The 13,587-nt window shown below is 40.1% G+C and overlaps 1 protein-coding gene across 1 annotated transcript in view; it reads left to right on the top strand.

Moving 5' to 3' along the window:
- CCDC109B (coiled-coil domain containing 109B) overlaps positions 1–8,760 on the top strand; it is a 156,008-nt gene extending 147,248 nt beyond the window's left edge. The window contains 4 exon segments of the mRNA XM_006903772.1: positions 1,945–2,105; positions 4,852–5,055; positions 6,832–6,948; positions 8,683–8,760. Of these exon segments, the coding sequence (XP_006903834.1) occupies positions 1,945–2,105; positions 4,852–5,055; positions 6,832–6,948; positions 8,683–8,760 (560 nt within the window).
- Positions 8,761–13,587: the final 4,827 nt, after the last annotated feature.

Genomic DNA, 13,587 nt, shown 5'->3' with positions numbered 1-13,587 from the left:
GATATATTTAATTATGTTTACATACCCTTTCACATGCAGTAAGCCCAAAGGGTTTTTCTTCCATCTCCACTGTCAGAACCTATTGGAGCTCATGCTGTTAAAACTGAGTGTGCAACCTGAGTTTTAACTCTCAGGCTAGTTCACACTAAGCTGTTTCTAGTTAAGTCGTTTCTACCAGTACTGACCCAACTGCTTCTGCTCCAGATAAGCTGTAATTATAATAGACTTTTGGGGTTAAGGAGAAGGAATTAATGAGTTCATGCCATATACAAATTGATGATAGCAAAAACAGAAGACTAAAGATGGAAGAATTCTCGCTTAGAGTAAGAATATCCAATGCTAACTGGTAAATGTTGGAAGGTTGTTGAAAAATTTTGAACCAAAATGTGAACGGAAAGATATCAATAGTTGATATATTGAGGAAGTAAGAAAGTAAGGATGTATTTCTTGCTGTTTTTATTGTTAGGTGCTATCAAGTGAGTTTGACTCACAGTGACCTTATGAACAATAAAGTTGAACCCTGTCCTATCCTGGTCGGTCCTTTCTATCCTGACATCCTTATCATCCCCCTGCAGCAGCCACTGTCAGTCCATCTCGCTGAGGGTCTTCCTCTCTTTTGTTGACCCTCCACCTTTCCAAGCATGATGTCCCTTTCCAAGGGACAGCCTCTCCTAATAATATGCTCAGAGTATGTGAGACAAAGCTTTGCACTTCTTGCCTGTCAAGAGCACTCTGGCTGCACTTAATTCAAGGCCACGCAAGCCAGCACGAAGGGGCTTCCCCTAGACATACCCAGGAGTGTTTGAGCACCAGAGCAATACTTACCTCCAAAGAAGCAGGGCTGGCAGAAATTGAAAAAAAAATAAAAAAAAAAATTAAAAAAAAAAATCAGTGCAGTGATAGGTCGAATGTGACAAATAAAAAAAAAAAAGAAATTGACAAATAGGAACATAAAGGAGCCCTGGAGGTGTGTGCACTGAGTGCTGGGCTGCTAGGCAACAAGGTCTCTTATAGTCATAGTCAACAGTTAGAACTCTCAGAAAGATACCATTATAGTCTCATTTTATGCATATTTTAGGTCTACAGAGGAAGAATATGAGATAAAGCCATATTAAAAAATAATTCTATATCCAAACCTCCTGAAACTGGCTTTCTTTTCAAATAGAAGGTGAATAACTGTTGGTTTATTCATCAAGAATAATAAGAACCTTCAATGCCATCCCAGAGGCAGGTGGTTCAAAGCTGTCATCTGCTTCACAGGAAAAAAATGGGCAGTCTCCTCTAATGTGATTTAGGACCTCTGAAAACCCATTAGAGGGTCAGTTATGAATTGGTTCCAGCTCATTGACACACAACTAACACTCTCTCTCTCTCTCTCTCTCTCTCTCACACACACACACAGAGTTTACTATGCTTCTGCTTATGTAGAAAATGTGCACTTCAATTGATTTTCAAATGTATATTATAACTTTGTTTATATGCTTGTACATCAGCTTTCTACTTTGTCGATCCCAAAATAGTGTTTTGAAAGATAACTATGGATGAGGGGAGGGGTGCAGGTATTAAAATGACTCATATAAGCTAATGTGATAAGATCTAAGGTGAGACATTCCCTTGGATTTCAGTAGATGGATACTACCTTTTATGTATATAGGATTTGTGTGTGGTTTTTTTGTTTTTGTTTTCAGGAAACAGAAAAAATTCCATTTAAAACAAAACAAAAAACCACAATGAACTGTGAACATACTATCAGGTGATTTCTCATTCCGAATTGTCTTTACTTGGAGAGAAACTAATGAATCATCTGAGACAGGAGAGAATGCCCCCCTCCGAGTGAGCCCACAGGTGACCAGTCACGGTGCTGTGGTGCCCACCGCCCAGGATGGGGTCCGAAATGGAGGGGAAATGTGATGACTCCCTTGTTTCCCTTGTGTCTTTTCTCAGAAAATCTGAGTAGTGAGCATGCTACTGAGATGGAAACCATGATGTCTTTGGTTCACAGACTGTTTACAGCCATACATTTTGATGAATATCAGAAAAAGAAAGAGAACTATTTACTGGAGAAAATTGACCACCTGAAGAAAGAGCTGCAGCCCTTTGAACAGGTTAGGAAGCGTCACAATCCCTTCACAGTCCCCATAGATGTGCCGGCTTGGTTCAAACCATCGACCTTTAAGTTAGCAGACTATCTCAAACCTCTTGGGCCACTCAGACTTTATATAAAAGTAATAATGTTTATTGAATGCGTTTCATGTCAGCATTTCCCCCCGTGTTTTATTGCTGATTTTCTACATCTTCACCGCAGGCCTGTGAGTTTCATGCTGTTTTCTTCCTCCTTCTTCAGGTGATGAAATTGAGACAGCAGATGAACATAGCTGATAAGCCGTAGACTAGTCGGCTGTCCTGACCTCAGGGTTGTCATCTGAAACTCTGCACTACACTTTCTCTCCAGGATGTCTGCAGGGTCTCGAAACCTGTGTCTCTGCAGACTTGTGAACTAGATAAAGATTATATTTGTGAATATTTTGCTTTCAACCTGGAAAATTATGCGTTTGGCTACACTAAGTGGGGCACTGCCTCCATTTCTTTTTATGGATAGTAATCCAGGGCTTTGGTATTGCTATCTATTAATGATCCAGCAAACTTTGGTGGCCTAGTGGCAAGACGCTGCACTGCAGTCCTGAAGTTCGAGGCCACCAGCTATTCTGTGGGAGGATGAACAGTCTCCTCCTGTGCGATTAACTGCTTCTGAAAACCCACTGAGGATCAGCTGTGGGTCAATTCCAACTCCAGGGCTCTAGCTTTGCTTAACAGAGTTGTAGTTCATTTTTTTTTCATGTTAACATCAATGAAGCTAGTCCGTGTTGGGGAAAAAACACACCTCTGTGATTTTGTGTTTTCAGTCTATTTTAGTTTAAGACAAGAAATGACGTCCTTTAAACCTTTGATCCAATTTGTGATTTGAAGATACTAGGTAGAGCTGTGTGTATCTTTGTATCTGAATACAGTTTGCAGAGATGTAGGAACTTTGTAATAAGGATTACCTTTAAAGATATTAAACTGTTGTCTAGTTGAAGAGAATATTCAGCAAAAAGGACATGCTTGTTCCACTAAAAGAAGCATGTATATGTATATACACACACACATACACATTGTCCTCTTTTTCAAATAAGACAATATATACTGTGTTTTCATCTTTTATTTTAAACAATAATCTCTCGGGGAAATTATTCAGTTGATAATTTGGAAATTATTGAACAATATCATTGATATCACATGCAAGCAAAATACAGCTGAAGATTATTTAAAAATGGCTGGAATAGTACATAGATAAGGAATTGCTAGAAGTTCAAGGGGGATTTAGAAGAGGCTAGGGCACCAGGGATATCATTGCTGATGTCAGATGGATCATGGCTGAAAGTAAGGAATACTTGAAGAATGTGTATTTGTACTTTATTGACTACGCAAAGGCATTTGACTCTGTGGATCATGACAAGTCGTGGCTGACATTGAGAAGAACGGGAATCCCAGAGCACTTGATGGTGCTCATGAGGAACCTATACCTGGACCAGGAGGGTGTTCTTCAAACAGAGAAGGGGAACACTGCATGATTTGGAATTGAGAAGGGAGCACGTCAGGGTTATATTCTATCTCCATACCTGTTTTATGCAGAGCAAATTACTGAGAAGCAGGACTCTATGAAGACGAATGTGGCATCAGGATTGTAGGAAGACTCATCAATAATCCGTGTTATGCAGATGATACAACCTTACTTGCTGAAAGTGAGGAGGACTTGAAGCACTTGTTGTAGAAGATCAAGGAATGCTGTCTTCAGTATGGATTGTATCTCAGTATCAAGAAAACAGAGATTCTTACCATGGACCATTAGGCAGTGTCATGATGGATGGAGAGGATATTGAAAATGTCAGCAGCTTCATCTTGCTTTGATCTGTAATTTACACCCTTGGTACCAGCAGTCAGGAAATAAGGAGCTACACTGCTCTGGGAACATCTGTAGTTAAGGACCTTTCCAAATTATTGAGGAGTAGTGATGTCAGTTTGAGGACTAAGGTGTGTCTGATTCAGGCCAATGGTCTTTCCAATTACTAGCTTTGCATCCAAGACCTGTACAGTGAATAAGGATGACAGAAAAAGAATTGATGCCTTTGAGCTGTGATGTTGGAGAACAGCACTGAACATCCCGTGGACAGCAAAGAAAATGAAAAGATATGTCTTGGAGAGAATGCAGCCAGTGTACTCTTTGGAGGCAAGAATGATGAGGCTTTGCCTCACATACTTTGGACATGTTACTAGGAAGTGCTATTCCTTGGGAAGGAATATGTTGGGAAGGGTGGAGGGTCAGCGAAGGAGATAAAGACACTCAACCAGGTGAATTGACTCCGTGATGGCTGCAATAGGCTCTTGTGTGTCAGGAAATGTGAGGATGGCACAGAACAGGAATAGGTTCAGACCTTTTGTTCACAGGGTCACTATGAGTCATATTTGACTCAATGGCACCTAACAACAACAATCTTTCAGCTAGTAGTCAAGCACTAAATGTATCCTAGAAATTTTTCCATATTGGTGCGTATAGATCCTCTTCATTATAGTTGGATATATGTTTTCATGGACATGAACTGCTTTTTAGTCTTTTGCCATTTAGAATGCTCTGAACAGAATCACTTGTGATTAAGCCACCTGCATAGTTCTAGAAGTGGAATTTAAAGAAAGTGGGCATGTAATTTTAACGAATAGTAATGTATAGATATGTAATCACTCCTCTTGTGTTTATTGTTGTTAAGTTGGTGCACTATAAGCTGAATGGACTGTTATTTGTATTTTATCCCTCAGCTGAAAACTAGAATTGAAGGTCGCTCTGAAGCCAGAATCAACAGACTCCTATGGACTGGCTTAGCGCTGCTGTCCGTGCAGGGCGGGGCACTGGCTTGGTTCACATGGTGGGTGTACTCCTGGGACATCATGGAACCAGTTACTTACTTCATCACAGTTGCAAATTCCATGGCCTTTTTTGCATACTTTCTAGTCACTCGACAGGTGAGTGATTTGTTAGGAAAATAGTATGTTAAAACATCCTTTGCAAAGAATGCCTTACTGAAGTCATTATCAATATGCCCTAACATAATCAGTTCTTGCTATCTGGGTGTTTGCAAAAGGAGCTCTGCTGGTGCAGTGGTTAAAGTGCTTGACCACCAACCCAAAGGTCAGTTGTTTAGTCCTTCCAGCCCTCTATGGTGAAAAAAATGTGACAGATTGCATCTCTAAAGGGGTACAGCCTTGGAAGATCTGTCTGGCAGTTATGCTGTTCTGTAAAGTAACTGTGATAACATTTTACCGGTTCTCAATGAGGCCAGTTGGAGGCTTGTGTGCAGTACACAACAACTACACATAGCCTCTGTAGGGAAATAATTTGTACAACTCAAAAAATCCTCTGTGTGTCAAATTTATGTTCTCTGTGCCCTGTTTATAAATTAAATTTCATTTATAATGCAAAATAAAGCCATTGTCTAGCTCTCTGATACATAGCAAGTGATTGCAAAGACCATGGCATGTATCAGGCATGCCTTAGTCTCCAGAGTGGCACCATTGCTCTTCAGTACTTTGGAGAGGTACCTAACAGCAGACTTTCCCATCACAATACGTCTTTTAATTTCCTGGCTGCTGGTGTCAAGAGTGTTGACTGTGGAGCCAAGCAAACTAAAGCTGTTAACAATCTCAATCTCTTCACCATCTATCCTGATGCTGCCAGTTGGCCCAGTGGTGAGAATATTTGTCTTCTTGATATTAAGCCTCAATCCATATTGAAGGCTGCAGTCTCTGACCTTCTGCACTTTAGGTCCTCCTCAGTTTCAGCAAGCAGGATTGTGTAATTTGCATAACACAGATTGTTGATGAATCTTCCACCAATCCTGATGCCACACTTCTCACACAGCCTAGCCTCCTGGATAATCTGTTTTGCATATAGGTTGAAAAGGTATGGAGATAGGACACATCCCTGGCACACACCCTTCCCAATTTTGAACCATGCAGTATTTACTTGTTCTGTTCTGACCACTGCTTCCTGGTCCAAGTATAGGTTTCGCATCAGAGAGCTGAACAATGACTAGGGAGGATAGAAGGAGAATTGATGCCTTTGAGCTCTGTTGTTGGAGAAGAATATTGAATATACCATGGATTACTAAGAAAATGAACAGATTCGTCCTGGAGAGGGTTAAATCAGGCTGCTCCTTGGAGGCAAGGATTCTAAAGCTTCGTCTGACATACTTTGGACATGTTGCAAGGAGGAAACAGTCCTTGGAGAACATGTCATGCTTGGGAGGGTGGAGGGACAGCACAGGAGAGGAAGACCCTCCATGATGTGGATTGATTCAGTGACTAGGGTAATGGGGATAGATGTGTCTGAGGCAGTGCGATTGGCACAGGACAGAGCAGGGTTTAGACCTGCTGTACATTGAGTCGCAGGTGACTCGATGGCACATAACAACAACAATAACATTGCAAAACACACAGTAACTTCAACTTTGCCTCATGGTTATGTTGTTAAATCATTCCCATGTTTCCTTTTCTCTCTCCTCTTCGATGTGTGGGTTTTCATCCCAGCTTGTCTGGTCTTGAAAATAGCACTGAAGGAGCAGATGATCTCAAATGATACCAAGATGATTTCCTTGTATTGGCTGTGCCTTCCCTTATGGCCACTGTGAATCTTTTACTCATGTTTTGGTTGGCTTTGGTGTTCCTATGTTAATAAGTATCTTCTGGCAGAGACATGTTCATGCAAAACCTGCTCATTTTCTTTTCTCTGTCTTTTTAAAGGATTATACTTACAAAGCTATTAGTAGTAGGCAGTTTCTTAACTTCTTCTATAAGAAATCAAAGCAAGAACGTTTTGATGTGGAGCAATACAACAAGTTAAAAGATGACCTTGATAAGGTAGGCCTTTTCTGATATCTTTTACCTGGTCTAGTTTGGGAATCAAAATGATTATATCAGGGAAATGCAATTTATGACTCAGGCTCATGAGTTAGGTCTTGGCTCTTGATAGAGTTCTGTGTATTGTTTATTCAGTGAAATAATAAGCATGTTGTTGTTGTTGTTGATTGTCTTCGATTTGAGCATGACTCATAGTGACCCTTTGAACAAAAGGCCTGAAGCCCCTCTATAACTATCGATATACCTGATAATAATTCCAGATCACTTTAGCTAGTTTTAAATTTTTATTAAAATATTTTCTAAGAGTTTGAGATTATAAAATTTAAGTTTTTAATAAAAATATATGTCTTAGTATAGTTAGTAAGGAAAAAAGCCTGTTGCCAAATGCAGTTGCACATTTTTGTCTATTAAATAATTGAGAAAGAATTCTAGGAAGATGAATGCTGTGATAAATAATTATAAACTATCTGAAGGCATTTTCCAGTTTCTTCTTAAAAACAAAATCAAATGTTGTACTTTTATCTTCTCCTCATCTTTCAACTGAGGAAACATCAGCTCTTTAAAGTCACATGTCCTGGTCACATTTGACCGCCATCAGAAAGTCTGATTCAGGATAAGGACACTACTATCTAGTTCTAAGTCAGTTTCTCTGTTCGGCCTTCCAATTTACTCATTTTTTTTTTCAGACAGCAACTTTTTAACACATAACTAGACTTAAAATTTTTCTTAGTAATTTTATAACAAAAAATCCAGGGTAAAAAAATCTATTGCTCACCGCATCTTCTTCTGTTAGTAGTAAGTTACTGTCTCTTACTCCAATTCATAGTGACCTCATGTGCCAGAAGAGACCTGCCCATAGGCTTTTGTTGGCTGTAATCTTTCTTTTCTGGAGCCGCTCTGTGGGTTCAAGCCTCCGACTTCCATTGACAGCCAGGTGCTTAATCCTTGCACCAACACGGTTCCTTATTACTTGTACAGTTTATACAGTACAGTATTAGACTATATCAGGGTGGGTTTTTAAAAGTTTTTTAATAGATAACCTTTCCATTTGAATGATCCACTCCAAGAAGGTTCTTCCAGCAAGTTTATAAGCCTGGACATTTAAGATGAAAATGATGCCCTGTGTTTTATAAAACTGATTGAAATAGGAAGACAGATCAGCGTCTTCTTCTTCTTCTTCTTTTTTTTTTTTAACACTATGAGCTGGAAAGACCATTCTGAAGGGAGTAAACAACTAACTATTAAAAGGGACCACATAGGATGAATTAATAACCTTATAGATGTGTTTAAAAAATGAGTCCATACTTCATGCATCATCTAAGTACAAGATCATGGAAATATTTTCTTACATTTAAAGAAGGAAATGGAAAAGAACTTAATAATTAGTATTTTCCACTCCATAGTGAAATTTCCCCAATTGTTACTAGAAAGTATTTTTTCTACTAGTTTATTTACAAAATTCAAATACAAATTTGAACAAATTCTTTCAATTTCCCTCACCCCCCCATCAAATTGTACAACCCAATGATTAATCCCCTCTTTGCAACTTATGTGTATATATGCATATGTAAATATAATGAAAAATAAATCATGAAAAATTTTTTTTTAAAATGAGTCCATCTAAAATTAGAATTTATTAGGTATCTGCCAGTAAATATTTGGATTGTGAAGGTGACATTAAGTTTACACAGGTCCTCTGATGATGTACTTTCTCTTTGTTTCCCCCACTGATAGGCTCAAGAAGCCCTGAGACGTGTACGCCGTCTTCTCTAAAATCGATTGCCATTGGAGGAACTCAATGACAAGAATTAATCTTGTATTTTTAAAAGTCATTGAATTTTTCCATTTTGTCTTGATTTTACAACTAGAAAACTGGAAGTTTTGGAGTCTGATAGTTCATTACTATTTGATGGCTTAAATCTTTTTTAGTTAATAAAACAATTCTTGCAAAACAGAAGTATGACTTGAAGTTCTTATTTAAAACATTTGGTGGTATTTTTTGTGTGATTCATATGTGTAAGAAAGTTGAATGATGAGTAAGGAAGACCAAAGAATTAATGTCTTTGAATTGTAGTGTAGGTGATAAGTATTGAAAATCTCATGAGTAGGCAAAAGGACACCTTTGTCTTGGAGGAGGTGCAACTAAGTTCTCCCTTGGGGCAAGGATGTGAAATTTCACCTCATATATTTCAGGCATGTTGTCAGCAGGTGCCAGTCCATGAAAAGAGACATTTTGCTGGGAACAAGAGAAGGTTAGTGAAAGAGAGGAAGACCTTCAGTGAGATAGGTTGTGACACTGACTGCAACAGTGGGCTTGACCACTGGAGAAACCAATGGTAGAGGATAGAGCAGGGTCTCAGTATAATGTTAGAGGGTTGCTGTCACAGTGGACTTGATGGCGCCTAACATTACTGCATCTAAATGTTATGTGCCGTTGAGTCAACTATTACCCATAGAGATCCTGTGAATGGCTCTGAACTTTACCCTATCCACAGCCAGCCTCACCGTTTCTGACACACCTCATCCCAGTGCCACAGTCATTGTGCCAGTCCATCTCATCCAAGGGCTTCCTCTCCTGGGCTGACCCTCTACCCTTCCAAGCATGATGACCTTCTCCAAGAACTGATCTGTCCTAGAAACAACCCTATGAGCATCAGGATGAACATATTTCATTCACTAAATCCTGCTGATCACATCCAGGTCAAAATGGCAGTAGTTTTGGGTTGGTTGGTTGTTCTTTTGGGGGGGGGGGGTTGGTGTGTTGGGTTTTTTTCTAAGATCTTTTTAAAATCAACACTTGTTGCTTTTGTTCTTAGATGCCTGCAAGATGGTTACAACTCCTAGTGACCATGTGTACAACAGAATGAAATGGCTGTCTTCACAGCCCTTGCTGTTGCTAAGTTTGATCTTGTTGCTGCAGGCACTGTTAGTCCCTTTTGCTGATGAGAATTTTCTTTTTTGTTGATGCCTTTGTGTTGTAGTTTTGGGAGTGCTGAATATCCCATGGACTGTCTTGGAAAAAGTGAACCCAGAGTACTCCATAATGGAGGCAAGGATGGTGATGCTTCCTCTCTCATACTTTGGACATGTTGCTAGGAGAGGCTATTCCTTAGAAGGGAACATCATGCTTGGAAAAGTGGAGGGTCATCAAAGAGAGGAAGACCCTGAATGAGATGGATTGACACAGTGACTGCAGCAATGGCCTCAAGTGTGTCTGAGATGATGAGGATGGCACAGGATAAGATGGGGTTCCGATCTGTTGTTTACAGGGTCACTATGAATCATATTTGACTCGACAGCACTAAACAACAGTAACTACTAACTATGACATTCTTCTCCAAAACTGGTTCCTTCTAATAACCTGTCAAAAGTCTGTGAGAGAAGAGTCTCTAACTGGCTTTGCTTCTAAGGAACATTCTGGCTGTATTTCTTCCAAGGCAGATTTGTTCATTATTCTAGAAGTCCATTCAATATTCCTAACAAAACCACAATTCAAAGGCATTCACATGTTTCCACATGTATGTTATGTGCCATCGAGTTGGAACCAACTCATAGCTAACCCTCCAGTAGGGTTTTCCCTCCCAGTCACTGTTGCACATTTTCTTTTCTATCCTTCCCTTCCCCAACTCCCAACCCTCCCCACAGTGGATCTCTTGGTCCAGATGGTTGTCATACATATATAATGCCTAATCATATATTCCTTTTGGACTTTTCTTCCCCTCTTCTGTTCTGCTGTGGTGTTCATTATCTATTCACTTTTCCTATTCTCCTCTCAACACCCCATGTCACTTTCATTATTTTTTTAGGAGTCCAGTAGGTTTTAGGGGCAGTAAATTGCACACAAGATCACCCATCCTCATATGGTAGATTCGAACCACATGCTTTTGGGTTGGTAGCACTGTTCTCTACCAGGCTTTGGCCATGCACCTTAGTCCTCAAAGTAGCATCTTTGCTTGTAGACGCTAAAAAGGTCTTTAGTGTCTTTGCCTTGTGCAATACATTACTTGTTTTCTTTACTACTGATTGCATGTGCACTGATTGTGGATCCAAGTAAAATGACATTCTTGTCAGCGTCAACCTTTTCTCAGTTTATCAAGATGTTACTTGTCCAGTTTTGAGGATTTTTCCTTTTGTTGAGCTGTAATTCATATGGAAATCTTTAGTCTATTATCTTTATCAGAAAGTGCTTCTAGTCCTCTTTTATCAAGCAAGGCTGTCATCTACATATCAAAGATTTCAATGAGTCTTCCTCCAGTCCAGTTGCTTCAGTCTTCATATAGTTCAACTTTTTGGATTATTTGTTCAGCCTACAGATTGAATGAAGATGGTGAAAGGATGCAACAGTGATGCAAAACTTTCTTTACTTTAAAATTGTTCTAGTATAATGACCGCTTCTTAGTTTATGTGCATAAGCATAGTTGTTTTGATATTTTCATTCTTTGAAATATTATCTGTAATTAGTTATGCTCCACATGGTCAAATGCCTTTGTGTAGTTAGCAAAAGAAACCTGATAAAACAGAACTCACTTGGTATTTCTCAAGCTGAAGAACTGAAAAACAAATTCAAGCCTTGAGTTATAATACTGAGAAGGGCAAAATCTTGAATTATCCAGGAAACATTAAAAAATTGAGAGAATAGAGTCATTGTACCAAAAAAGAATTTATTGACACTGAAATATTTCATTGAGTAGCATATGATGAAGAGCCAATGGTGACGAGGGAAGAATTTCAAGCTGCATTGAAGACACTGGCAAAATTAGGCCCCACAGAATGATGTGATACCAATTGACATGTTTCAAGTAACATATGCAGCCTGAACATGCTCACCAATCTGTACGAGGAATATGTAAGACTGCTGCTTGGCCAGCTGACTGGAAGAGATCCATATTCTCATTCCCAAGAAAGGTGCTCAACAGAATGTGGAAATTATTAAGCAATCTCATTAATATCATATGCAAGCAAAATATTGCTGAAGATCCAAAAATGGCTAGAACAGTACACTGACAGAGAACTGCCAGAAGTTTAAACTGGGTTTAGAAGAGGCCATGGCACCAGGATATCACTGCTGATGTCAGATGGATTTTAGCAGAAAGCAGCGAATACTAGGAGAATGTCCATTTGTGCTTTATTGACTATCCAAAGGCATTTGACTCAGTGAATCACAATCTGCAATAGCTAACACTGAGAATGGGAATCCCAGGACACTCGATTTTGCTCATACAAAACCCATACCTAGACCAAGAAGCTGTTTTCCCAACAGAGCAAGGGTACACTGGATGATTTAAAATAAAGAACACTGTGGAGAAAAGACTGAAGTCAATGATTTCATACTACTTGGCTCCATTAGCAACATCATTGGTACCAGCACTGAGGAGACATATTGGATTGGGAAAGTCAGCTGTCAGGGACCTAAGGTCCTGAAGAGCAATGATGTGCACCATTAAAGCATAAAGACCAAGGTATGCCTGATCCAAACCATAAGCTTTTTCAGTCACCTGCTAAGCATCTGAGAACTGGACAATAAGGATGAAGACTAATTGATGGCTTGCAGTTGTGGTGTTGGAAGAGAGTACTGAATATGCATGCATAGCCAAAAGACCAAATAGCTAGGTCTTAGAGAAAAGTGCAGCTTAGAGACAAAGATGGTGAAGCTTTGTTATTAGAAGGGGCTATTTCTTTGAAAGGATGGTCAGCCAAAGAGAGGGTGACTCTCAGTGAATTGGATTGACACACTGTCCCAGACGGTGGATGATGGGTGTCCCTTCCTCCAAGTTCTCAAATCTGAGGGTGGTGGTGTGGACATCAAGGTAGAAAAGGGTGGGAACTAATGGCGAGACTACCACCCAAGAGTTTGATGGGCTGTCCCAGGCTGTGCCTAGTACAAGAAGGATGGAGCTGACTTTGCCAAGTGGTGCTGTGTTCTCAAAACTGGGGAACATACTCAGCCCTTGCCATCATGGAAAATGCCAACAAGCTAGCCTGTTATTTCAGCATCTGCCAGCAGAATGATATCCTCCCCGATGGGGAGCATGACCTGAAAGCGCTCACTACGTAACTAAGAAGGTGCCTGCTGCTATCTCCAAGGCACTGAGTGGTTACCACATCTAACTGGAAGGCACTTGGCTGAAGCTCAATATGGTAAACGCTAGCCACCTGGATTCAGAAGTTTTCTCATGAAGAGATTTACTACGGCAATTGTTACAGCACTGTGCAGCACAGCTCCCCCGCGCCTGCCCCTTACTGGGATCACCTTTCTGTTTAGAGGCCAGAGTAAGGAGGAGGCATCCATCAACCTCAACACCATCAAGTCCTAGACTTAACAATTGAGGAGAAGGGCCTCATCTGGGGCTCCTGGCTGCTCTTTCCTGACTCTTGCTGCCTTTGTGATATTGGTGTGTAGTGTTGTCTCTGTATGCTAACTCCATCATCTTTTCCAGTCCACTGCAGTAACTATTTGGGGAGTGGGGGGGGGGGTGGACCATGGAATGTACTAAGTATGAATGTAGGAAAACTAGGAGTTGTTAAAAACTACATGGTATACACAAAGATAAGACTTTCCAGGCATTAGTGAGCTGAAATGGACTTTCCGGGCATTAGTGAGCTGAAATGGACTGGCATTGGCCACTTTGAATCAGATCA

The sequence above is a fragment of the Elephantulus edwardii genome, unplaced genomic scaffold (assembly GCF_000299155.1).
Source record: "Elephantulus edwardii isolate Elephantulus edwardi_28Jun2011 unplaced genomic scaffold, EleEdw1.0 scaffold00012, whole genome shotgun sequence".
In the NCBI taxonomy this organism is placed as follows: Eukaryota; Metazoa; Chordata; class Mammalia; order Macroscelidea; family Macroscelididae; genus Elephantulus; species Elephantulus edwardii.
Note: the sequence above shows the minus strand (reverse complement) of the source record. Positions and strands in the feature narration are given on the sequence as shown.